This window comes from Urocampus carinirostris, chromosome 2, assembly GCF_059441175.1.
Source record: "Urocampus carinirostris isolate Australia breed hairy pipefish chromosome 2, RoL_Ucar_1.0, whole genome shotgun sequence".
Taxonomy (NCBI): domain Eukaryota; kingdom Metazoa; phylum Chordata; class Actinopteri; order Syngnathiformes; family Syngnathidae; genus Urocampus; species Urocampus carinirostris.
In genome coordinates this window covers 60,468,581-60,496,374 of record NC_142350.1, presented here as the reverse complement: position 1 = coordinate 60,496,374, position 27,794 = coordinate 60,468,581, and the positions used below count along the sequence as shown (strand labels likewise).

The window sequence follows — 27,794 nt, the reverse complement described above, 5'->3', positions numbered from 1 at the left end:
AGAGAAGAAAGCGCGAAGGGTAGGAAGAGGGAAAAAGGGAGAAAAGGAAAAAAGTTAGAGCAAAAGAAGTTAAAAAGACACACAGAGAGAAAGAGACAAAGAGGAACAAAGGAAGAGAAAAAGAGACACAGAGAGTGAAAGAGACAGAGAGTGAAAGACAAGTGTTGGAAAAGAGAAAGAGATAAATAAATACAAGTACAGTGTCTTTGTGAGGGGAACCTGGCTTTGGCAACATCAAGTTGACATATTTCAACCTGCAGCTTGTTTTTCTCTTGCGCGTCTCTGAGTGTTGTCATGCGGGCCGGATCAATCCCTTAGCGGGCCTGATCTGGCCCGCGGGCCGCCTGTTTGACACCTGTGATCTAGGGCCTCATAGTGGTAAAAAAAATGTAATGAATTGAAAAACAATATTGATTAAAATAGTAAGCAAAAAATATATTACTTTACATGTAAACATGCATTTTCTTCAAATACTCATCGGTCTAGAAATTTGAATTTTATTTTTACTTAACATGAGGCTCAACTAGAGGGAGCTGACATGATTGTCCGCCATCTTGCTGCTACGGGTCCCCCCCCCCCAAAAAACCTGCGGTTTGGTCACTTTGAGTATTGTTAGTTTGTAGTTTCATTTTCAATTGCGCAACACAATACAGTGACATGTAGTGGTCGAATATTGCACACTGTTCCTTTAAAAACACACATGATTTGAATGATTTTGTTATGTTAGTTAGAAATCTAATTTCCTAGAAAATCTCCATGGCCAATAAGTGTGAGCCACAGGCTACTCTGGTGTCGGCTGACAGCTGACTTTGCACCAAGTAAATTTTTCCTATTACCAGCAAACAGGGTTGGGTAGGGTTACTTTAACTGGATTACTTTCAATTACTTTTGGATTACTCCAATACCAAATATGCTAATAAAAGACAAAATAAACCAAATATGAATAAAAGGATGACTCACAACACGTGGTAAGCTTTCTCTCCTGGCTTTGATCTCCGGCAAAAGTTAACATAAAATGCGACAGAAACAAAAAGAAAATAAATCCAAACAGCTTGCCAACATCATTTTTGCCGTTCCATGTATTCTGTTACTCCCCAAGCCTGCAGAAAATTTAGTCATTTTATTCATATTTAGTTTCTTTTGTCTTTTATTAGCATATATGTGAATTTCCCTTCGGGGATGAATAAAGTATCTATCTATCTATCTATCTATCTATCTATCTGGTATTGGAGTAATCCAAAAGTAATTGAAAGTAATCCAGTTAAAGTAACCTTACCCAACCCTGCCAGCAAAACACTTGAAATAAACACAACAAACGAGAATTTAACTGTCTCAAAAAGCAGAAGACGTGATTATAAATAAAATACAGATGTCATATAATTATTGCTATTTTTCTTCTTAGTAGCAATTCCTTCAAAAACAAAAACAGTGCACCAACAGGGCACTAAAATGCGTTGTTGCGAATGCCAGCTTGTTGTTTTTTATGTAACTAAAGCGCCCTCCAGTGGTCAGTTTGTCTGCGGCATTACATTTGTAACGGGCATATTTACAGCCACCTAAAGCATCTCAACATACTACCTTATCCTTATAAAGGCTGCATCATTGATTAAATGGCATGGTTTAAATTTTAAGGGGAAATGTAACAATTGATAAACAGGATTATGATACACGATATTTAAAATTAGACTAAAAGCTCATCAATATTTTTTAGTCTTGTGATTATTTGGACAAACTATGTTCAGCACCATATAATTAAATCCGAAAACTGGTTAGTAGAAAATTAAATTTAAAAAGAAAGGAAACAAATATAATTGCAAAATATTCACAGAATGAAATAAAATAATATGGTTTGTTTGTAGGATTGTATTTCCGACAGGCATGTTTACGACCACCTAAATTACGTCGTATTCGATCCTTAAAAAGCCCGCGTATTGATTGAATTGCATGGTTTAAATTTTAGGGGGAAAAGAAAGTTTATGAACCAGATTATGGGATGATCCACAATATTTTAAAAGAGACTTAAGTTTTATCAATAATTTTGAAATGAGCACTACTGGAAATTATGCATGTATTTAAAAAAAAAAAGCTATGGTTTGTTAGTGGGATCGCATTTAGAACAGGCATATTTACGGCCACCTAAAGTTTCTCGAACATACTACTTGATCCTTATCATTAATTCAATTGCATGGTTAAAATTTTAGGGGGAAAAGAAAGTTTATAAACCAAATTATGGGATGATCCACAATATTTTAAAAGAGACTTAAGTTTTAGCAATAATTTTGAAATGAGCACGACTGGAAATTATGCATGTATTTAAAAAAAATGCTATGGTTTGTTAGTGGGATTGCATTTAGAACAGGCATGTGTACGGCCACCTAAAGTTTCTCGAAGATACTCCTTGATCCTTATCATTAATTAAATTGCATGGTTAAAATTTTAGGAGGGGAAGTAACAGTTGATCATTAGATTATAGGGTAATTCACACTATTTAAAATGAGACTAAAACCTAATCAATATTTGTTTGTTTTTATTATGTTTTTAATTATGTTAAGCACCATTTATAAATCATATATCTGGTTAAAAAGAAAAAAGGAAAAAAAAAAGAAATGAACACAACTGGAAATTATGCACAGAATGGAAAAAAAAAATCCATGGATTGTTGTCCGGATTGCATTTGTAACAGGCATATTTGTGGCCACCTATAAATGTTTCTTAGACCCTATTGAAAGGCTGCAACCTTGTTTCAATTGCATGATTTATATTAATAAACTATATTTTGGGCTAATCGGGGACATTGAAGAGGAGACTACACCTTCATAAAATATATTCAGTTTTGTATTTTTTTTTTGGGGGTGTCAAAATAAGTGCAGCACCATTTTCAAAATCCCAAATCTGCTAAAAATAAAAAACACAAATACAAACTATGTACGGAATTAAAACATACGGATTTCCACTTCAAATCCATTGGCGTTGCTCATGTCGCAGTAATAAATAGGAGAACTCAAAATATTGCCGATGAGAATTTCTTACAACTATAAATGTTTTTAAAATGGTATTTTTACCGATGATCGAATTTAAGTATTTGATGATAAAAGGTGGGGTGCATTGTTTGTAATCCATATTTTGACACGTGTTCCAAATGATTAACATTCTTTAAATGATTATTGCAACCTGAAAAAAAATATTCAAACAACTCTGTCCAACTCGGAGACATTTGAGACCTTGCGCTTCTCCTCTTTCTGATTGAGGATGCCCCAAAGATGTTCTATTGGGTTAAGATCTGGAGACATGCTTGGCCAGTCCATCCCCTTAGCCCCTTCAGAAGACCCATGGTCATCTTGGAAGTGTATTTGGGGACATTACAGTTTCTGGAGGAAGGGGATTATTCTCTTCTCCAGTATTTCACAGGACATCCTTGAGTTTGTGTTTCCCCTAATGAAATGAAACTCCCCATTCCAGTTACACTCATGCAGCCCCAAACCGTGACATTCCCAACACCATGCTTGACATTAGGCACGACACAAACACATTTGTACTCCTCACCTGGTTGCTGCCACCAAGGCTTCACAGCATCTGAGCCAAATTAAGTATTCTTAGTCTCATCAGACCACAGAATATCTTTCCAGTAAGCCATGGACTTTGTTGACATACTTCTTTTCATTGTATCAAAGCGATGTTTATTCAGTGATGTCCTATTAAACATTATCATGAAATCTCTGCAGAAATGTGAGGGGTGTACTCACTTTTGTGATGTACTGTATGAGTTAATGTGGGGTCTAGAAAAGACCACTGACATGTGGGAGAGCAATTTTGCCTAACGATAGAAAATGCACCAGGAAAAGACTTAAGTTTTTAAACCAGTTGCAACCAGGGAGATGAGATCTTTCCATTCTCTCTCGCTCAATCTCGGTCACACCCTCGTCTGCCTCTGTGATTTATTGAGATCACAAGACATGGAAAAGTACTGACATGTTGAGACAAAAGACCAAAGACCTGGAAAAGTACCAACACATTTAAACAAAGACAGGAAGACTAAGAGACGACATCAAACTGATTAAAAATACACACATTGAGCAAATACGTTTAAGCCTACTTTACAGTTAACAATGCCCACATGAGTTGAAAGAGCCTTTATATATATTTATTCCACTGTGCATATCTACTTTTATCTTTTAGCACCACAATTTCGGGAGTCTCAACACATTGGAAGAGGAAATGGGGTGAGGAAAGAGGGTTGGCGAGTGATTTCATGCTCGTTCCCAAGATTTTTTGTGAGTGTTGCCTGACAATAGTAAAAGTAAGAAAAGGCTTGTTTGAAATACAGTCCAAATTCCAACCCAAACCCCTCAAAATATGAAAAAGAAGAGTTTGTTCGGACTTTAAGCCGGTAGATGGCGGTAAACAGTTCAGGACACTCCTTTAATAAAATGTAAGTATATAATCAAATCATGTTAATCCACAAAATAAGTCATAGTTTGTTTCATAATAACTTGCAAAATACAATATATACAGCTGCACAGGAACTATGTTCCAACTCGATTTATAGTTGCACAAAGCAAGTGTCTAAACTGTGCATGACGAGCGCCACATCCCAAAATAGAAGTGTCAAGAGAGAAATGGTCCACAATGAATGAGTAATGGACCCAAGTCTGTCACGGATCTCCGCAAGACAATTATCTGCAATCTATTGAGGATGCCTGATCGAGCGGGGTGATGACAATTATCCTCATGATGAGAAAACTCGATGGCCCTCATCCTCATTTCACTTCAAATCCATTTTACATGGCTCCCTGGGGGAGGTACTACGCATCCCTAATGTCTATATCAGGGGTGCTCATATGTGGATCGCGATCTACTGGTGGATTGCACAGTTAGTACTGGTAGATCATGGGACAGTTTATTCAGAGCATTTGTTGGTAAACACTGCCATCTCGTGGTCGAATACAGCGGGTGAGCACGGACGAAGGCGTTGCTCATGCCGCAGTAACAAATAGGAGAACTCAAAATATTGTTGATGAGAAGTGTCATTTCTTACAACTATAAATGTTTTTAAAATGGTAGTTTTACTGATGATTTGATTTAAGTATTTGATGATAAAAGGTGGGATGCATTGTTTGAGGTCTACTTAAAAATAAAAAATTTTTTTTGGGAAGCATGAGTTCGAAGAGTCTCAATATTTCTTGTTCACCGCGCCTATCTATTTTTACCTTACTTTCATCGGAGGTGTTCCAGCCACAGAGTGGATTAGCATAGAGGAAAAAAGGCCGGGGAAGGGGAAGGGGTGCAGAGGGATTTCACGCTCGTGCTTATAGTTTTTATTTATTCTAGGATGAAAATGATAAAACTAAGAAAAAGACTGTTTCAAATACAGACTAAATGCCAACCTAAACCCCCAAAAAGATAGAAAAGGAAGAGTTTTTGGAGCGCATCTAAGAATTTCACATACATGCACGTGCAACAAAAGGAGCTACCTGCAAGTATCTGAAAACATGCACGGTGATATTATAGTTCATGCATTTTGGTTTATTTTTTTACAATCAATGTTGTTTTTCTTAATTAATAAGGTTTTTTTTTTTACCATTAAGGCTTGCTAAATAATGCACACTGTCACTTTAATACATTAACTCGTCTTTAATGATTTTCTTTCACTTAAAAACAAGACCAAAGAAAAAGTATTTAAGCTAAATGCTCATTTTAAAACAAACTTTACTGTATAGGAACTTATATGCAACTAACCGTTTAATTGAAAAAAAATCATAATGGATAATTACATTTTTTAATGTCAATTAATAAAGTATATTTGTAAATACAAGAAATACAAATTGACGGTGTTATCTCTTTTAGAAGAAACAATTGTTATTACTTATGATTTTAATCAATCTATCTATCTATATATATATATATATATATATATATATATATATATATATATATATATATATATATATATATATATATATATATATATAATATATATATATATACATATATATTTCCTGTAACTGTAAGCCTTTTAAGCTATCAACGCTCCCTAGTGGACGCGTGAAGTTGTATTATTTTCAAAAGAACTCTGCTGCCCTCTTGCGGTCAACAAAAGGTACAACCATAAGTCTTCTTAGCCTGTGTTGATACCATCCATGCGTAAGTAAAACCCGAAACTTTAACAGTTGGGGAATATTTCTAATACTTACTTTCGACATACATAAAAACACTTTTCTGGAAAAATATTTAAAACAAACTTGTTCTTACCTGTGTTGTTTTTGTCATCTTCAGAAGGCAGAAACATGAAAAAAGAAAAAAAATATCCGTTAATAAAGTGTCGACGTATACAAACAAAACTGTTAGTTTTTCTAAATTTCTGTAGTACGTTTTTCTTCTCAAACTGTAAATTCTCAAAAGTACGAGTTCCATTTCCTCAACACTGTATCAATAATGCACATCCAAAAAGTTGAAGATGCTTTTGTAATTGTCTGGGACACGCTCTGCCCAGCTAAAGAAAAGTGGATGTAGTAGTGACGGTAGTCTGGGCAGCGCATATGCTATCCCATTCATGATATATTGTGTATATTAGAGGACACTAGCATAGACTTCCCAGTGTATGCATCAGTCCCCACGAAGGGAGCAGCCCCTACCAGCATATGCCTTTGCCGTAGTAATGCGAATTCCGTCTCCTTTCAGAAAAGCGGCCCTTTCGGCTCGGCTGACAGAAAACAGCCGCTTCTTTCGGCTCCCATGCGGCTTTTCAGATGTTTTTTGTTGTTTTAATCCATATATTAGGCAACATTATGCATAAAATGACGTGACAAGGAACAATAAATACAGAAAAAAAAGACAACAATGAAAAAATAAACAGAAGGAGAAAAATGGGAATAAAAATGAAAATGAGAAACAAATAAGAAAAAGGGAAAAAAGAAAAAAGGAAAAAGTTGGGGAAGATGAACATTCTATCTCTCTCTTTCACTCTCTTTGTCTCTCTTTTTCTCTTTGTTCCTCTTTGTCTCTTTCCCTCTCTGTGTCTTTTTACCTTCTTTTGCGCTCTCTTCCTTTTTTTGTTTTCTCTCTCTTTTCTCTCTTTATCTCTTGCTTTCCCCTTCTCTCTTTCTCCCCTTCTCTCTTTCTCCCCTTCTCTCTTTCTCTCTTTCCATTTCTCTTTGGATTTTCTCTTTTGGATTTCTTTCTTTCTCTCTCTTTCTTTTCCCCTCATATTTCTCTTGTTATCTCTTTTGTTTCTCACATTCTCTCTCTCTCTTTCTCTCTCTTTCTCCTTTTATTTCTATTTCTCTTTCTCCCTCTCTTTCTCTTATTCTCTCTCTCTTTCTATTTCTCTCTTTCTTTCTTTCTTTCTTTCTCTTTCTCTCTCTATTTCCTTCTTTCTCTTACCCTCTTTCTTTCTTTCTTTCTCTTTTTCCTCCCTTTCCATCTTTCTTTCTCTATTTCTCGCTTTCTTTCTCTCTCTCCCTCTTTCTTTATCTCTCTCTCCTCTTTCTCTCTCTATTTCCTTCTTTCTCTTTCCCTCTTTCTTTCTTTCTTTCTTTCTTTCTTCCTTTCTCTCTTTTTCTCTTTCTTTCTCTCTTTCGCTCTCTCTCTCTCCTCTTTCTCTCTCCACCCTTTGTTTCTTTCTCTCTCTCTTTCCCCTTTCTCTTTTTCTTTTTCCCACCCTCCCTCTCTTTCTCTCTCTCCCGTTTCTCTATCTTCCCCTTTCTCTCTTTCTTTGTCCCACCCTCTCTCTTTTCCCTCCCTCTTTTTCTCTCTCTTTTTCGTTCTGTCTAATCTACTAGTCCGGCCACCGAGACAATGTTGGTTCTATCGTGTGAGTTTGACACCCCTGGTCTAGAAGGAAGCTAGCTGGCTTTCTATTGGTTTAAATTGAAACATGATGCTTTACACTGCTGCTGGGTTTAACGTGCTTTAGTGTTTTTCTTTGGGGGTGTTAATAATAGTTGTGCCCCCCATGCATTATATACACCCCCCCATGCAGGGTTGGGTAGGGTTACTTTAACTGGATTACTTTCAATGACTTTTCGATTACTCCAATACCAAATATGCTAATAAAAGACAAAAGAAACTAAATATGAATAAAATGATGACTCACAACACGTGGTAAGCTTTCTCTCCTGGCTTTGATCTCTTTGATTTCCGGCAAAATGAACATGAAATCAGGGTTGGGTAGGATTACTTTAACTTGATTACTTTCAATTACTTTTGGATTACTCTAATACCAAATATGCTAAGAAAAGATAAAATAAACTAAATATGAATACAATGATGACTCACAACACGTGGTAAGCTTTCTCTTCTGGCTTTGATCTCCGGCAAAACTAACATAAAATCAGGGTAGAGTAAGGTTACTTTAACTGGATTACTTTCAATTACTTTTGGATGACTCCAGTACCAAATATGACAATAAAAGACAAAAGAAATTAAATATGAGTAAAATTATGACTCAAAACACGTGGTAAGCTTTCTCTCCTGGCTTTGATCTCTTTGATCGCCGGCAAAACTAACATATAATGCGACAGAAACAAAATGAAAATCAATCCAAACAGCTCGCCAACATCATTTTTGCCGTTCCATGTATTCCGTTACTCCCCAAGCCTGCACAAAATGGAGTCATTTTATTCATATTTAGTTTCTTTTGTCTTTTATTAGCATATTTGGTATTAGAGTAATCCAAAAGTAATTGAAAGTAATCCAGTTAAAGTAACCCTACCCAACCCTGCCCCCATGCGACTGGTGTGTAATGACGTCACTGGTGGGAAGAGGGGATTTTCTTTTTGTATATTTAATGATTTTTACACAAAGCTTTGAGCTGCATTTAGGTATTCCAAAATTGCTATAGAATAACATTTCGTGTGCATAATAAAAAGAGCCAGAGTTGAAAAATTCACTCTGAAATCGTGGAGAGAGAAACCAGTGCGTTTACAGTCAACGTGTATCATTGGCGTCCGCCAGATGGCAGCAGTACTCTGATCGTGTCTGCAAAACGGAGCTGCGGGTCTGCTATTACGTAATCCGATGTCGAAAAGGCGGCCCGTGGGCCGGATCAGGCCCGCCAAGGGTTTTAATCCGGCCCGTGAGCAGGGTTGGGTAGGGTTACTTTAACTTAATTACTTTCAACTACTTTTGGATTACTCCAATACCAAATATGCTAATAAAAGACAAAAGACACTAAATATGAATACAATTATTCAACTTTGTGCAGGCTTGGGGTGTAACGGAATACACGGAACGGCAAAAAATGATGTTGGCAAGCTGTTTGGATTGATTTTCATTTTGTTTCCGTTGCATTTTATGTTCGTTTTGCCGGAGATCAAAGAGATCAAAGCCAGGAGGGAAAGCTTACCACGTGTTGTGAGTCATCATTTTATTCACATTTAGTTTATTTTGTCTTTTATTAGCATATTTCGTATTGGAGTAATCCAAAAGTAATTGAAAGTAATCAAGTTAAAGTAACCCTACCCAACCCTGCCCGTGAGACAACACTGAGAGAAGCAGAAGAGAAAAATGAGCTGCAGTTTCACAGGTGTCCACTTGATGCCACCCAAGTCAGGCACCACTCAACAAGCATTTGTAGTAGTATTTCTCTTTCTCTCTTTCTTTCTTTCTTTCTTTCTTTCTTTCTTTCTTTCTTTCTTTCTTTCTTTCTTTCTTTCTTTCTTTCGTTCTTTCTTTCTTTCTTTCTTTCTCTCTCTTTCTTTCTTTTTTTCTCTTTCTTTCTCTCTCTCTTTCTTTTTCCCACTCATCCACTCTGTTTCTTCTTCATCTCTTTCTTTCTCTCTTTCTTTTTCCCATTCATCCACTGTTTCTTCTTTATCTCTTTATTTTTTCTCCTTTCCCCCCTCTTTTCAACTCCCTCTATTACTCTCTTTCTTTCATTCTCTCTTTTTTACTTCTTTCTCATCCTCTCTCTTTCTATTTCTCACTCTTATTTTGTCTTTCTCTTTTTATCATTTAATTGCTCTCTCTCTCTCTCTCTCTTTTTCTCACTCTTTCTTTTTCTCTCTTTCTCATGCTAAATCGATTTCTCTCTCTTTCGTTCTTGTCTTTTTCCTTTTTTTTATTTGTTTAATCTATAACTCTCTCGTTCTTTCTTTCTTTCTTTCTTTCCTTCTTTCTTTCTTTCTTTTTCCCATTCATCCGCTCTGTTTCTTCTTCATCTCTTTCTTTTTTCTCTTTTCCTCCCTCTTTTCAACACCCTTTATTACTCGCTTTCTTTCATTCTCTCTTTTTTTTACTTCTTTCTCACCCTCTCTCTTTCTATTTCTCACTCTTATTTTGTCTTTCTCTCTTCATCATTTTTATTGCTCTCTCTCTCCTTTCCTCATTCATTCTCTTTTTCTCTTTCTCATGCTAAATCCTTTTCTCTCTCTTTCGTTCTGTCTTTTTCTGTTTTTTTTCATTTGTTTAATCTATGCCTCTCTCTTTTTCTTTCTCTTTCTTTCTCTTTTTCTTTCTTTCTTTCTTTTTCTTTCTTTCTTTCTTTCTTTCTTTCTTTCTTTCTTTCTTTCTTTCTTTCTTTCTTTCTTTCTTTCTTTCTTTTCCCCATTCATCCACTCTGTTTCTTCTTTATCTCTTTCTGTTTTCTCCTTTCCTCCCTCTTTTAAACTCCCTCTATTACTCTCTTTCTTTCATTTTCTCTTTTTTTACTTCTTTCTTACCCTCTCTCTTTTTATTTCTCACTCTTTCTTTTTTTCTTCACTTCTTTCTCATTCTTTTTGTATCTCTATTCTTTTTCACTCGTTTCCCTTTTTCTCGGGTTCTCTTTCTCTTTCTCTCTCTCTCTCTCTCTCTCTCTCTCTCTCTCTCTCTCTCTCTCTCTCTCTCTCTCTCTCTCTCTCTCTCTCTCTCTCTCTCTCTCACTTTTCTTTTGTCTTTTTTTCTCCCACTCTCATGCTTTTTTTCTTTCTCTTAAACTTACTAGTCTGGCCCCTGTGAGATTTTTTTCTCCTAGCATGTGGCCCCCAGCTAAAACGAGTTTGACACCCCTGGTCTACATAGTACATCGAATCTCAGCATGATTGAATGCATTCTTTAAGATTGACGGCGGCCATCGAAAGCAGCACAAATCGATACAGAGACCGAGTAAAAAAAGTCCCATATTGAAGGATTTAACTCTCAACCCTCTTTCTAAATTGTTAGGGATTACGCAACCCATTTTCCACGTCGTCAAGTTTTTTTAAAATCCATTATTCCCATAGCAACTTTAAAAGTTGCCATAGCAACGCAGATAACCAGCTGGCAAGCTGTGGCTTTCTTTCCCCAAATCCTTGTTCATTTGCACTGGTGTGAGCAAATATTGGTACTTGAGGATTTACCGTCCGCTGTCGTTCGTCTATGAGGGATAATGGATATCGGGTTTTTTTTCACGCTTGTACGACTTGGGTTGACAACTCTTGATTAGTCACCGATAGTGATATCAAGTGACTCAACCACGCTTGTGAGAATTCTCGTCTCACAGAAATAGCAAAGGCAATCGTGTTTCAATATTGTCAGAACCAGAACAGATACAGGACCCAATCGCGTGACGTTCTCAGACAAACCTTTATTTTACGGGAAATGGGGAGTCATGCACGTTAGGTAGCCGGTCTGGCGCGGAAAGACCGACAAGACCGATTCCAATTGCCCGAGTTGATATCGGACAGATGGGGTCGATACCGGACAGGAAGTGACAGACAGGGTAGATAACGGATCAGGATATCGAAAATTAACAGGAGAAACTAGACGGGAATAAAAACGGGAGAAAATAATAAACAGGACAAAAACAGAGGGAAACTGGAACCCGAAATTAAACAGGACAACAATAAACGGGGACAATGCCGGACTGGAGATATCACAGGAAAACAGGAGCAAGTCAGACAACACGTTTTGTGGGGCAGAAGTTCGTTTGACGGGCTGACAAAAAAGCAAGAGAACGCTGAGCTTTATAGAAATAGAAAGTCAATCTCTCAACGAGCCGCAGCTGGCACCACACGGGCGGGGCCAATTGGGCACCATGGCAACCGTGACACACAAGGGCGGGGCCAATTGGGCCCCATGGCAACCTTGACAAATACATATTTTCTTCCTTAAAATTGCATTCTATTCTGTATTATTACTACTGTATTATTTATCAGACTGATGTTTATCACTTTGTGTTTACTTGGTATTGCTTGTACTGTGCAATACCGTTACGCGCCCTTGGGGAATAAAGGATTACCGATATGAATCACCTGTGCCCGCTCCTTTGGCGCCAACTGCCTCGGACTCTGATTGGCTCCCTGTCCCTATTCAAACCCACTCCCATCTGTCCCCTTTAGTCAGTCCGTCTGCGAACCTCAGTTAACACTAGGCAAGCCTTTTTCGACCTTGACTCCCAACTGTTTTTTTTGCTGTTTTCTGACCCCGACCACGTTTTGCTCTCCCGTCCCGGGTTAAGACCCGTTTTTGATCCCGACAACGTTTTGCTCTCCTGTACCGGCTATCGACTGTTTTTTTCCGTCTTCGACACCACGATCTCCCTAGGGCAGGGGTGTCAAACTCGTTTTAACTCAGGGGCCACAAATGCTATGAAAAATCTCACGGGGGCCGGACTAGTAAGTTTAAGAGAAAGAGAGAGGGACAAAAAGAGAGCGAGAAAGAGAGGGAGGGAAAGAGAGAGCGATAAACAGATAGGGAGAACAAGGGAGACAGAGTAACAGTGAGAGAAAAAGAGAGAGCAGAATAGAGAGATGAATGGAGAAGGGGGTAATGAATATAGAGAGAAAAAGAAAGTGAAAAAAGAGAAAGATAAAAAGAATAAGAGGAGTGAAACGACAGAAAGGCAGGAGAAGAAGAGACAAAGTGAGGTGAGAGAGAGAGAGAGAGAGGTCGAAAATGGGAAAGAAAGAGGGTGAGAAAGAAAGAGAAAAATAGAAAGAAAAATAATAAAAGTGTAAATTAGAGACAGAATTAAAGTGTAAATTAGAGAGAGAAAATAGAAAGAGAGCAAGACAGAGAAAAAGAAAGAGTTAGAGAATGAGAGAGAAATAGAGAAAAGAGAAAAATAGAGAGAAAGAGAGAGTGAACAGGAAAAAGAAAAAGAGGGAGTAATAAATAAAAAAGAAGTGAGTCAAGAGAGAAATGGAGAAATACTACCGCAATTGTTTTGCAAGCGTTACCTGGTTTTGGTGGCATCCAGTGGAAATATTTAAAACTACAGCTCATTTTCCCCTTGCGCTTCTCTCACTGTTGTCTTGCGAGCCGGATTTAAACCATTGGTGGGCCTGATCTGGCCCGCGGGCCGCCTGTTTGACAACTGTGCCCTAGGGTGTCATTTTTGACTTCTACATGACACTGTATTGTCTAACGTGAAGACCAGTGCCGAAAGCACAGCGTAGCAGCAAGATGCCAGACAAATATGACAGCGATTTCTAGCTACGGATTTCACTATGTAAAAGAAATACAAATTTGTCGACCTATGATTTTTTTTTCAGAAAAAAAAATAACATTGGTACGATAGTTCATAAATTATTTCCCTAGTATCAATGTTTTTTTACCTCTAATTTGAAGGTTTAAGCTTAAACATTTTTAACTCTTAAGTCAAAGCCAGTTTGAAGCTATAAATCCCAGTTAAATCTGTTAATTATGTACATTTACATTGAATTGTTAAATCTGTTGACCACATTGGTTTGTTTGTTGAATCCTATAACCACTAGAGTCATGGTTGCCATGGCGCCCAATTGTCCACGCCCTTGAGTGTCACGGTTGCCATGGTGCCCAATTGGCCCCGCCCATATGGCGGCAAATGCGGCTCATTGAGAGATTGGCTTTCTGTCTACATTAAGCTCAGCGCTCTCTTGCTTCCTTTGTCAGCCCGCCAACAAACCTATGCCCTGCAAAGCGTGGGTTTTGACTTGGTCCTATTTTCCTGTTGGTATTCTCTGTCCGGTATTGTTCCCGTTTATTTTTGTCCTGTTTAATATCAGTTTCCGGTTCGTTCTCATCTATTTTTGTCCTGTTTATTATTCTCTCCAGTTTTTGTTCCTGTCTAGTTTATCCTGTTTATTTTTATCTATCCTGTCTGTCCCGTCCAGTCCGGTATCGACCCCATCTGTCCGATATCAACTCGGGCAATCGGAATCGATCTCGTCGGTCTCTGGGTTCCTGTCTTTCCACGCCAGACCGCTGCCTACCGTGCATGACTCCTCATTTCCCGTAAAACAAAAGCTTGTATGAGAACGCCGCGCGTTTGGGTCCTGATCCTGTTCTGATCCCTGACAACTAGGGTTATAGGGGCACCATTTCCATGGTGTGTCTTGGGCAAGTACATCCTGATGGCGCCCATCCCTTTCCAGGCCAAAATATGTTTCCACCCACTCTCGAACTTGGGACCCTTTGTGTCTCAAGCGAATGTGCTAACCACTTGCACTACGGAAACATTGACCCAGAATTAATTGTGAGTTACTGGTGGATTGCACAGTTAGTACTGGTAGATCACGGGACAGTTTATTCAGTGCATTTGTTGATAAACACTGCCATCTAGTGGTGGAATACAGCGAGTGAGCATGGACGAAGGCGTTGCTCACGCCGCAGTAATAAATAGGAGAACTCAAAATATTGTCGATGAGAAGTGTCATTTCTTACAACTAGCTTCAAACCTGAGATTTAAGAGTTAAATACCTTAAACCTTGGAGTTTTAAGTACCACATTTTTAGCTTTGACGGATCAAAAACACACGAACATACACACTACCAAAGACACGCTTACAGAATACACTGCAGAAATAAATAGTGTCAGTGACGGATTGTTTTCTCAATAGAATCCGCTCTGCCACGTCCACAGTCTGTCCCTGTACTTACCAATAAAACTGTGACATTCTGCACCTTCAGCTTCTGCAGCAACCTTCAAATTTCAGACTACTCTCCGGTATCACAAATTATAACCCAACAATGCCTCCTTAGAGCTAAAAGTCCTCACATGCAATGTTCCCTGTAATTTTCCAGGGGGTCTGAGCGTTCACACAAAGTCGGTGAGCAACCCTTGAAACAACAGTGAACAACCGTAATCCCAAGTGTGGCAAGATAATTCATTATCGAACGTGTCCAAAACTTGACATCAAGTTACATTTTGCTGAGTTTCCGGCAATGCAAAATGATTTTTCTCTTTTGAATGAATTGACTCATGTAACTATTGCAAAGGTTGTACGGCCTACAAACGTCCTTTGTTCTTACAATTCTTTCACAAGATATCCATTTCTTTTTATTTCCTGATATATTTTTTCACATAATATTAACATTTTGGGGGCTTATTTAGTCGGTTGCATGATACAGAATTGTATTTAATCACATTTTTTAGTGGAAGCAATGTTGGCAACAAGATTCACTTGATATCATTGGAAATTATTTGAATTGCAACACAAACTTTTTCTTCTTTTTTCCGTGTTTTTTTTTCTACTTTTTTTCCTTTAAAAAAAATCTCATTGTGTTTATTTTTTCCTGAGCTGTTACTTTTTTCTTTTTATTCTCTATTTACTTTTTTCCTACATTTCTTCCTTTTTTCTGGCTTTTTTCTAATTTTTTCCTTCTTTTTTTCTCTTCCTTTTGTTTCTTTTTTTCTCAGCTTTTCACTCCTTTTTCATTTTGGTATTTTTTTCTTTTTTGTTCCATTCCCCCATTCCTTTAAGTTATTTTGTGCATAATTTCACATAATATTTGGTCATGTTGGGATGAAGGAAGCAAAAACAACCCGAAGAGCCGTTTAGGACCCGAAAGAGCCGATTCCTTTTAGTGAGCCCAGCCGAAGAAGCCGGTTCTCGACAAACTCTACTAACTTTACTCAACTTCGTTCAACTTCGACTCGACTTCAAAATACGGCATTTAGGACACAACGTCAGGGGAACCCGTATATTTTTACCTTCATGCACTGTAACTTTGACTTAAGTCGCTTCTTAATTATGATTTTGAGCTCTCATTTTTGTGCGCTGGCTAGATTTTCTTCTCAGTGCGCAATTGCTGCACGCGCGCAGCTTAGAGGGAACACTGCTCACATGACATTGACAGAATAAGCACTAGGATGTTATTGTCATTGGGAAAAAGACATCATATTATCACATAACAGGTAAAAAAGACATTAGTTTTGGTCTTCCCAAAACCAGGAGGACACACTAAGGCCAGAAAGAAACGTTGATCTCAGGTTATCATTAACATCCTCCCCACGACACTCTGCGGCAGTAAAAGGAGCTCTTTCTCCAACAGACTTTTTATCCAGCTTTGCTGCCAGAAAAAACAGTTGAGATCATTTTTCATAGCCTTCGTGGTTGGCTTACATAACAATCCCCCACTGGCTGCCAGCAAAACTCTCTTGGACACTGAGCAATAATAAAAACGTATTTTGCGTCAAATGTGTTTTATGCATATTAACGTACTCGATATACGATTTTGACAGCATTTATATTCAAGTCTTCTGAACTGTACTCTGTTTAAATGAGGAGTCTGGTGTAGTACGGGACATGGATTAACTATGGATGGATGGAAGGATGAAAGGGTGGCTAAGTGGATAAATAGATGAACAGGTGGAGTAAAGGATGGATATGCTTTAACTGAAAGATGAATTTTGATAGATGGATAGATGTGTGGATGGATGGATGGATGGATGGATGGAAGGGTGGCAAGGTGGATGGATGAAAGGGTGGCAAGATGGATGGATGGATAGGTTGAGTGAAGGATGGATATGCTTTGACTGACGGACTGATTTTGCGTTATGGATGGATGGAAGGATGGATGGAAGGATGAAAGGGTGGGCAAGTGGATAAATAGATGAACAGGTGGAGTAAAGGATGGATATGCTTTAACTGAAAGATGAATTTTGATAGATGGATAGATGTGTGGATGGATGGATGGATGGATGGAAGGGTGGCAAGGTGGATGGATGAAAGGGTGGCAAGATGGATGGATGGATAGGTGGAGTGAAGGATGGATATGCTTTGACTGACGGACTGATTTTGCATTATGGATGGATGGGTGGATGGATGGATGAAAGCGTGGCAAGGTGGATGGATGGATAGGTGGAGTGAACGATCGATTTGCTTTGACTGACGGAGGGATGGATGGATGCATGGATGGATGGATAGATGGATAGATGGATAGATGGATGGATGGATGGATGGATGAAAGCGTGGCAAGGTGGATGGATGGATAGGTGGAGTGAACGATCAATTTGCTTTGACTGACGGAGGGATGGATGGATGCATGGATGGATGGATAGATGGATAGATGGATAGATGGATGGATGGATGAAAGGGTCGCAAAGTGGATGGATGGATGGGTAGGTGGAGTGAAGGGTGGATTTGCTTTGACTGACGAAGGGATGGATGGATGATGGATTGATGGATGGATGGGTGGGTGGGTGCTTTTGAAAAGGTGGCAAGGTGGATCGATGGATGGATAGGTGGAGTGAAGGATGGATTTGCTTTGACTGATGGATGGATGGATGGACTGTCATTATGGATGGATGGATGGATGAAAGGTTGCCAAGGTGGATGGATGGATAGGTGGAGTGAAGGATGGATATGCTTTGACTGACGGACTGATTTAGCGTTATGGATGGATGGGTGGATGGATGGATGAAAGGGTGGCAAGGTGGATGGATGGATGGATGGATAAGTGGAGTGAAGGATCAATTTGCTTTGACTGACGGATGGATGGATGGATGCATGGATGGATGGATAGATGGATGGATGGATGAAAGGGTCGCAAAGTGGATGGATGGATGGGTAGGTGAAGTGAAGGGTGGATTTGCTTTGACTGACGAAGGGTTGGATGGATGGATGGATTGATGGATGGATGGGTTGGTGGGTGGATGAAAAGGTAGCAAGGTGGATGGATGGATGGATGGATGGGTGGAGTGAAGGATCGATTTGCTTTGACTGATGGATGGAAGGATGGATGGACTGTCGATGGATGGATGGATGGATGAAAGGGTGGCAAGGTGGATGGATGAAAGGATAGGTGGAGTGAAGGGTGGATTTGCTTTGACTGATGGATGGATTTTGAATGATTGATGGATGGATGGATGAAGGGTGGCAAGGTGGATGAATGGATAGGTGGAGTGAAGGATGTATATGCTTTGACTGATGTATCAGGAGGTAGAGCGCTCATCTTGGGATCAAGGGATCCCAGTTCGAATCCCGGCTCGTCCGTGTTACATGTCGAAGTGTCCTTGGGTAAGACACTGAACCCCTAATACCCCCAATAAGCTGGTTAGCGCCTTACATGGCTGCAAGGCCGCTATTGGGAAATGTGAAGCACACTGTACAGCGCTTTGGGAAGTCTTGACTTGAAAAGCGCTATATAAATGCAGATCATTTCATTTCATGAATGAAAGCGTGGCAAGGTGGATGTATGGATGGACAGGTGGAGTGAAGGATGGATATCCTTTAGGGCGATACAAGGTAATGCCAGCTGCCGTTAATTTGAAGGTAAGAAGAAATGCAATGAAAAGGCGAAGCTACCAGCGTAAGCGCGTCTGCCACATTTTTAAGGAGACTTGTTTTCTTTTTCTTCATCTAATGAGCGGTCTTTGAAGTCAGACTCCAAAGAAACACGTCAACTATTTCAAGCGTTTACAAACACTTCACCCAACATTCAAGTACTTTTTGTCCAATTACTGATGCGAGGCAACTGAGCCTGCTCCTTTGGCGCCAACTGCCTCGGACGCTGATTGGCTCCCTGTCACTTTTTAAACCCCCGCCTTTCTGTCACCGGTTGTAAGTCCGTCTGTGAACCTTAGCTCACGCTAGGCAAGCCCTTTCGACCCTGACTCTCTCCTGTCCCGATTCCTGTTTGATTCCGGGCTCCGACCCCTTTTCTGAACTTGACTAGGTTTTTGCTCCCCCGTCCCAGCCATCGATCTGTTTTTCCCCACTCTTAACTCTGCTCTCGCTCGCCACTTCCGCGTCTGAGTTACCTGCTCCCCACGATTAACGATCTACAGATCCTTTTTACTACCCTCTCCCTTCTTCCTAATAAAACTAAGAGAAACGCACGCAAGTGAGTCCTGTCTTTGTTCGGGTCCTGACCAGTGTTCCCTCTAAGCTGCGCGTGTGCGCAATTGCGCACTGCTCGCACATCCTCATCGCACAAGAAAATCTAGCCAGCGCACAAAAATGAGGGCTCAAAATTACTAATTCAGAAGCGACTTAAGTCAAAGTTACAGTGCATGAAGGTAAAAATACACGGGTTCCCCTGACGTTGTGTCTTAAATGCGGTATTTCGAAGTCGAGTCGAAGTAGAACGAAGTTGAGTAAAGTTAGTAGAGTTTGTCGAGAACCGGCTTCTTCGGCTCGGCTCATTAAAAGGCTCACCTAGAGAAATGGCTCTTTCGGGTCCTAAACGGCTCTTCAGGTTGTTTTTGCTTCTTTAATCCCAACATGACTATATATTATGTAAAATTATGCACAAAATGACTTAAAGGAAGGGGGGAATAGAACAAAAAAGAAAAAAAAAATACCAATATAAAAAAGTAGTGAAAAGCTGAGAAAAAAAAGATGGAAACATTTTGAAAAAAGCCAGAAAAAAAAGAGAGAAATGTAGGAAAAAAGTAAATAAAGAACAAAAAGAAAAAAGTAAAAGCTCAGAAAAAATAAACACAATGAGATTTTTTTAAAGGAATTTAAACAAAAGTAGAAAAAACCACGGAAAAACGAAAAAAAAGTTTGTGTTGCATTCAAATAATTTCCAATTATATCAAGTGAATCTTGTTGCCAATATTGTACTTCCACTAAAAATGTGATTAAGTACAGTTCTGTATTTTACAACTGACTAAATAAGCCCCCCAAAATGTTAATATTATGCGACAAAATATATCAGGAAATTAAAAAAAATGGATATCTTGTGAAAGAATTGTAAGAACAAACGACGTTTGTAGGCCGTACAACCTTTGCAATAGTACATGAGTCAATTCATTCAAAACAGAAAAATAATTTTGCTTTGCCGCAAACTCAGCAAAATGTAACTTGATGTCAAGTTTTGGACATGTTTGATAATTCATTATCTTGCCACACTTGGGATTACGGTTGCTCACTGTTGTTTCAAGCGTTGCTCACCGACTTTGTGTGAACGCTCAGACCCGTGGAAAATGACAGGGAACATTGGTCCTGACACTTTTCAAACCTTGAAAATACAACAAGGATTCTTAAGGATTTCCAGCTCCCATACCAACCCTGTATACAAATAAACATGACTTGACTTGGCTGGACGGATGGATATGCATGGGTAGATGAATGGTTGGATGAATAGATGGACTGGTGGCTTGATAGACATGCATTGATTGATGAATGGATGAACCAAGGGAGAGTGTAAGAGTGGGAAGGAGGGTCCATGGATGGATAGATGAACTTTGACTAATACAAGGAAAATCGGATAGATGGATAGACAAAATTTTAGGCACGTGGTGATACTTACAGAGGCAGATGGGCTTAGGAGCGTCCCATTTCCCCAGTTTGGTGCAGTGGCTTGAATTACGCCCCTCCAGTATGAAGCCACTGTGGCACCGGTAGTGCAGAATTGTGCCCTCCACCGGGGGGCCAGGGGGTCTCACCGTCACCTGGCCGTTCTCGAGAGACGTCCACACTCGAGGACATAGCAGGACTGGCAAAGAGGACGTGTTTGTTAGCACAACGCAGAAAATGAGGCAAATGACCACAAAATGCCACTTCAGAGACTTTTAAAGCGTTATTTTCTGAGTAGGTGTGAGCTAACAAGAATTCTAGTTGAGCAAATTTGATCTTTTGTCACATTTTGGCTCCCGGGACGCTAACGTGTAGCCACCCGGAGCGGTCCGGCTTCAGCGCCGCTATACAGAGACACGAAAGCCTACGGGAATCGGAGAGGAGACGGACTCGCTAACACGAGGTGGTGTATCCCTGGACACAAGAAAAAGATTTCCATCTGCCTCAGGGATGTCGAACTTTTGGACTAGCGTGACGTCATCCACTCCGCTACAAGCACCCCTAGGGCATCATGTTCATCTGTTAATAAACAACAAAAGGATACTGCTGGAAGTGTGAATTTCCCTATGGGGATGAATATCTATCTATCTATCTATCTATCTATCTATCTATCTATCTATCTATCTAGCTTGATTCAGGTGACTAAAAATGATGAATAGAATATACCTTTAATGTCATTGTTACAAAATGGGTTGAACATAATGTGACAACGAAATTGGGCGTGGCACTCCAGGTTCACATTTAAGAGTGAGGATAAAAGAAAACAAAGAAGATAAAGGAACAAAGAAAATAAGGTTATAATTTAAACAATATAAAGGAATAAAGAAGATAAGGTTATAATTTACACAATATTTACACAAGAAATGTGGGCATGTAGGATGTTACATACAGTTTTGGGATCGTATTAGTGCAAAAATAGTCAAAATTGTGCAAAAATAGTCAACATGGTGCAAAGTGAGCATAGGCATGAATACAATTTTACATCTGTATGAGGTAGTGTGTTTGCAAGAGTTTCAGTTTTTTGTGTGGTGTGTGTTAAGGGTGGTGATGGCTCTGGGGAAGAAACTGTCTCTGAGTCTGTTTGTTTTTGTTTTGTGTGACCTGTAGCGCTTGCCGGAAGGCAGCAGGTCAAAGAGGTGGTGGGCGGGGTGAGAAAAGTCCTCGATGATGTTTTCTGCGGTAGCTTTGTTTCCTTCTCTATCGGACTGCTCGATTGCGATTCATTTTGCTGGATTGCGATTAGCTTGAAAGTTACGTCATGCGCCTTTCTTTTTGCAATTTGCATGATGAGGATATGTCTACGCTAATTTAATTTGTGCACAAGCTAAGAAGTTGCAGTCTTCCTCGGCGCATATATTCCACCGGTCTAAATCTTACCTTATGCACTCGAGCGCCGCTGGCGGCTGTTAGAAAAATTACATAAATTGGCCGCATCACTGAATAACCCGCAGGGTTGTAAGTTTGGGAAAAAAGTAGCGGCTTGTAGTCCGGAATTTACGGTATTTTGAACATTTCAGTCTCTAAACGTTACAAGCTTTATCCGAAAAAACAGCAGATGTTCTTTTGAGAATGAATTATTTCCTTCTATCTGGTGTTTTTGTGTGTGTGGACTATTCCCCTCCGGCATGCAAACACATCGACCGTTAAAGTCATCTAATTTGCAGCTTTATGCTTTTTGCGCAAAGAGGCAGCGCTCGAATGTTAATGCACTCAAGGGGAAGGTCTTATTAAGAACATAAAAACATTGAAATCAAAGAAGAATTTCATCGCATCGCTGCAACTAAAAAACATGACCTGAATAGAAATTTCACACCGGCTTTTTGTTTTCTCGCACACACACAGACTGTCTTTTTTATGCACCTTCTGGGATGTGTTTGATCTATTCTTTCTTGGCTTGTTTTGGTGGAATTGATGTCAGGGTCTATTTTTTCCACCCTAACTTTTTGCATGGTACTCCTGGGCAGTGTGGGGTGTGTTACTGAAGAATAGTAATTAGTTACACAACATTTAGTAATTTTATTCATATATAGTTTCTTTTGTCTTTTATTAGCATATTTGGTATTGGAGTAATCCAAAAGTCATTGAAAGTAATCAAGTTAAAGTAACCCTTCCCAATCCTGGTTACTGAAGAATAGTAATGAGTTACACAACATTTAGTAATTTTATTCATATATAGTTTCTTTTGTCTTTTGTTAGCATATTTGGTATTGGAGTAATCCAAAAGTAATTGAAAAGTAATCAAGTTAAAGTAACCCTTCCCAATCCTGGTTACTGAAGAATAGTAATGAGTTACACAACATTTAGTAATTTTATTCATATATAGTTTCTTTTGTCTTTTGTTAGCATATTTGGTATTGGAGTAATCCAAAAGTAATTGAAAAGTAATCAAGTTAAAGTAACCCTACCCAATCCTGGTTACTGAAGAATAGTAATTAGTTACACAACATTTAGTAATTTTATTCATATTTAGTTTATTTTGTCTTTTATTAGCATATTTGGTATTGGAGTAATCCAAAAGTAATTGAAAGTAATCAAGTTAAAGTAACCCTACCCAATCCTGGTTACTGAAGAATAGTAATTAGTTACAGTTATCATGCAAAAAGTAATTGAGTTAGCCCCTGGCAGCCTTTGGGGGTTGGGGGCAGGTCAAGGGGTGGTAGTAGGCAGGGTTGGGTAGGGTTACTTTAACTTGATTACTTTCAATGACTTTTGGATTACTCCAATACCAAATATGCTAATAAAAGACAAAAGAAACTAAACATGAATAAAATGATGACTCACAACACGCGGTAAGCTTTCTCTCCTGGCTTTGATCTCTTCGATCTCCGGCAAAACTAACATAAAATGCAACAGAAACAAAATGAAAATAAATCCAAACAGCTTGCCAACATCATTTTTGCAGTTCCATGTATTCCGTTATTCATTCATTAGTTTTCTGCTCTTTTCCTCTTTCATTTCTTTCCCTTTTTCACATTGTTTTCATTCTTTGCAAAAGGCTAGACACAAAATAATCAAAAATAATGTTATGTTTTGGTCACTTTGAGTCTCTATCCATCCATTATCTGCACCGTTCATCCATCCATTATCCTCAGTAGGGTCGCGGGGGTGCCAGAGCCATCCCAGCTGTCTTTGGCCAATGGGTATGGGACACCCTGAACTGGTTGCCAGCCAGTCGCGGGGCACTTTGAGTCACCATCATTCTTATTCTTTCTTGTTCTTTGTAGCACTCATTTTCGGTTGCACAACACCAAAAGAAACTAAATATGAATGAAATTATGACTCACAACACGTGGTAAGCTTTCTCTCCTGGCTTTGATCTCCGGCAAAACTAACATAAAATGCGACCTAAACAAAATGAAAATCAATCCAAACAGCTTGCCAACATCATTTTTGCCGTTCCATGTATTCCGTTACTCCCCAAGCCTGCACAAAATGTAGTCATTTTATTCATATTTAGTTTCTTTTGTCTTTTATTAGCATATTTGGTATTGGAGTAATCCAAAAGTCATTGAAAGTAATCCAGTTAAAGTAACCCTACCCAACCCTGGTTATTGAAGAATAGTAATTAGTTACAGTTATCATGCAAAAAGTAATTGAGTTAACCCCTGCCAGCCTCAGGGAACTTGATGGCGGGTTAGGCTTTGGAAGGGGTATGGAGAGTCAGAGGTTTGGGGGCAGGTCTTGGGGTGGTAGTAGGCTGGGTGGGGTTGTTTTGGGGGGTCTGGGTCTAGGGGTTAGGGTTAGGGGGTCTGGCCAGAGGACTGGTGCAGGCAGATGGGAGTGTGGGGCAGGATAGGGTGAGAGGGGGCTGGTGGGGTCGGATAGACGCGTCGCTGGGCTTGGGGTTGCTTCGGGCCCTCGGACCGGTTCTCGGGTGGGTGCTGTTGCCAGGGGTGGAACTGGCGTGCCGGGGAGCTACCTGGGCCCCGGGTGTCATGATTACTGATACGAGGCACCTGTGCCCGTTTCTTGGCGTCAACAGCCCTGGGCGTTGATTGGCTCCCTGCTACTTTTTAAACCCCCCGGTTCCCGGTTACCAGCGTAGACCGTCTGCGACCCTCAGCTCCTGCTAGGCCAACCCTCCGACTCTGACTCCCTCCTGTTTTTGGCTCTCGTATGTTTCCCGGCTTTGACCCGTTTCTGTTTGACCACGTCTCTGCTCCTCCGTCCCGGTAACCGACCGATTTTCCCCGCCTTCGACACTGCCATCGCTTGGCACAGAAGTGCCACTTCTGCGTTCCGAGCGATCTGCTCCCGGCGAGCAACGATCACCGGATCGTGGGTACCAGCCTTTGCCTCCTTCTCAATAAAACTAAGAGAAATGAACGCATTGGGTCCTGTCTCCGTTTCTGGTTCCTGATTTGGTTGGGTTGGGGTTTGGGGATTGGGAGGGGATACTGCCATGTTAGGCCCTACACCCTTTTTCATTATGATGTGGAATTTCTTGCATGTTCATATTTACCATCGCTTACAATGTTGCAGAAGAATGATCCCCTTTAAGAAATAAATGGCCATGCTATGGTATTTTTTCAGAAAGGGCTTTCTTCTTGCCAAACGTCCTTAAATGGCAGTACGACTAATCGTTGTTGTATGCACAGACGGTCCCACCTCAGCCTTGTATGCCTGCAGTTCATTAAATGTGATCATGGGCCTCTTAGTTGCTTCACTGATTAGTTTTTTCCTTGTTTAGGCTAAAAGTTAAGAGGGACAGCCAGGTTTTGGTAGGTTTGCAGTGGTTTTATGCTCTCTCTATTATGATATGAATGCTCGCACAGTGCCTGAGAAGATTTGTAAATGTTGCGAAATCTTTTAGTATCCCATTCTTGCTTTGAAATTTTCCACAATTTTATCCCAGACCTGCCTGGTGGGTTCTGGTTGCATTAACGCTTCATAATACTTTCTGTTTAGGTGGTTTTAAAGTGAGACTTAATGACACACACGTGCAATCTGTGATTGTTAGTCATTTAGGTCGACGTGGGATCATTCGGAAGTCATCATGGAGCCTCTAGAGTCAGTTGGCTGAGCTGAGAGAACAATATTTTTGCGACACTTACTTTTCATGTATTCGTTGTTGTGAATATAATATAAAATGTTGCAACTATTTGGTTTAACTGTCACGGTTGCCATGGCGCCCAATTGGCGCCAGCTGCGGCTCGTTGACAGATTGGATTCCCTTCTATTTAAGCTCAGCGCTCTCAATCAACCTTGGTCAGTCCATCAACAATCCTCTGCCCCACAAGACGTGGGTTTTGACTCGGTCCTGTTTCCTGTTGGTATTTCCTGTCCCGTATTGTTCCCGTTTATTTTTTCCTGTTTAATATCGGTTTCCAGTTTCGTTCCCGTCGAGTTTGTCCTGTTTAAATTCAATATCCTGTTTTTGTTCCCGTTTATTTTGTCCTGACTAATGTCGGTTTCCAGTTTTATTCCCATCTAGTTTGTCCAGTTTAATTTCGATATCCTGTTTTGATATCAATCCTGCGATTGGGTCCTGATCCTGTTCCGGTTCTTGACATTTTTGGCAATGTTAACGGACTTAGTAGAGAGAAAATTATAATTATAAGGGACGTGAACACATGAATTCCAAATACAGTATATTTGGTTTTAATCCAATAATTGATGTACCTACTCATAACGCTGATCATTATTTATACGCGGCCAAGTGGGCGCCATGGCAACCATGACAAGTGCTCTAACTCTTCCTTGGTCAATCCGTCAACGAACCTCTGCCCCGCAAGACATGGGTTTTGACTCGATCCTGTTTCCTGTTGGCATTTCCTGTCCGGTATTGTTCCCGTTTATTTTGTCCTGTTTAATATCGTTTCCAGTTTCATTCCCGTCTAGTTTGTCCCGTTTAATTTTGATATCCTGTTTTGAAATCAATCCTGTCTGTCCCGTCCTGTCCGGTATCGACCCCATCCGTCCGAAATCTGCTCGGGCAATTGGTATCGATCTCGTCGGCCTCTGGCTTCCTGTCATTCCACGCCAGACTGCTTCTTAACGTGCATGACTGCACCCATTTCCCGTAAAATGAAAGCTTGTGTGAGAAACGTCACGCGCTTGGGTCCTCATCCTGTTCCGGTTCATGTCATCAACTTTATAATTGCGAATCACATGTTGTTGAGTTTTAGAAAATATTTTCAGAGTATCAGTTTTTTCTGAAATGTGGCAATACGACAAAAAGTACTTTTGCGAGACACTTTTAACTAATTACTGATTTCAGTAACACACCCAAAACTGTTCCTGAGTGACTGGAAGACGGCCATGACGGTCCCACTACCCAATACCAACGTAGACTGGAGTACTCACGACAGCTGCTGTGTTGCGTCATGTCGGTCCAAGTGCCATTGGGCAAACATTTTCGGACTTTGGGGCCGACGATCACGCGATTTCCCCTGCAGATGTACTCGATCTCGTAATCCACAGGCAGAATCTGAACGCTGCGGATCTGCAGAGGCATGGGGATGAGAATGACATGATGCGTTTAAGTCCTCTGGAGACGACGCCATGTGGCGGCGGGGGGGGGGGGACAGCACATTGGCGTGGTGTTTTTGTGTGACCGGAATTTTAATGACGCTAAAAGTCAATAGCGTGAAAAGATCTTTCTCCGTAATAAGCCTCCTCCTACTCTGTTTATAAAAGAAAGACTGCTGCCTCCTCAACCGTCCATTTCTCCTATACTTGTTAAGGTCGCAGGTGAACCGAATCCTAAATGACTTTGGTGAGGGACAGGGTTGGGTAGGGTTACTTTAACTGGATTACTTTCAATTACTTTTGGATTACTCCAATACCAAATATGCTAATAAAAGACAAAAGAAACTAAATAGGAATAAAATGATGACTCACAACACGTGGTAAGCTTTCTCTCCTGGCTTTGATCTCTTTCATCTCCGGCAAAACTATTATAAACTGCGACAGAAACAAAATGAAAATAAATCCAAACAGCTTGCCAACATCATTTTTGCCGTTCCATGTATTCCGTTACTCCCCAAGCCTGCACAAAATTGAGTCATTTTATTCATATTTAGTTTTTTTTGTCTTTTATTAGCATATTTGGTAATGGAGTAATCCAAAAGTAATTGAAAGTAATCCAGTTAAAGTAACCCTACCCAACCTTTCTTAGGATGCAGGGTCTTCTCGTTATCTTGACTAAAATTGCTCACTATTGTTCGTTTTTTTGACATAATATCATTGTCACTATTGGCCGATTGTGTTGCTGTTCTTTGATACCCACACCTTTTAAGGCTGAAATGCTCTCTAAGAGTTTATAAAAAGAAAGGGGAGGACCTTTAGAACATGTTGGAATTTTTGCATCTTGAGGGGTTTTATAAGG

The 27,794-nt window shown here is 39.9% G+C and overlaps 1 protein-coding gene across 1 annotated transcript in view; it reads right to left on the bottom strand.

Annotated features, from left to right (window-relative positions):
- The window catches only part of LOC148372804 (gamma-aminobutyric acid type B receptor subunit 1-like), a 211,921-nt gene that overhangs the window by 157,558 nt on the left and 26,569 nt on the right, over positions 1 to 27,794 (bottom strand). The window contains exons 4-6 of the mRNA XM_088327382.1: positions 26,771 to 26,909; positions 20,418 to 20,603; positions 6,250 to 6,267 (exon numbers count right to left, since the gene is read on the bottom strand). Of these exons, the coding sequence (XP_088183508.1) occupies positions 6,250 to 6,267; positions 20,418 to 20,603; positions 26,771 to 26,909 (343 nt within the window). The remainder of the gene's footprint in view (positions 1 to 6,249; positions 6,268 to 20,417; positions 20,604 to 26,770; positions 26,910 to 27,794) is intronic.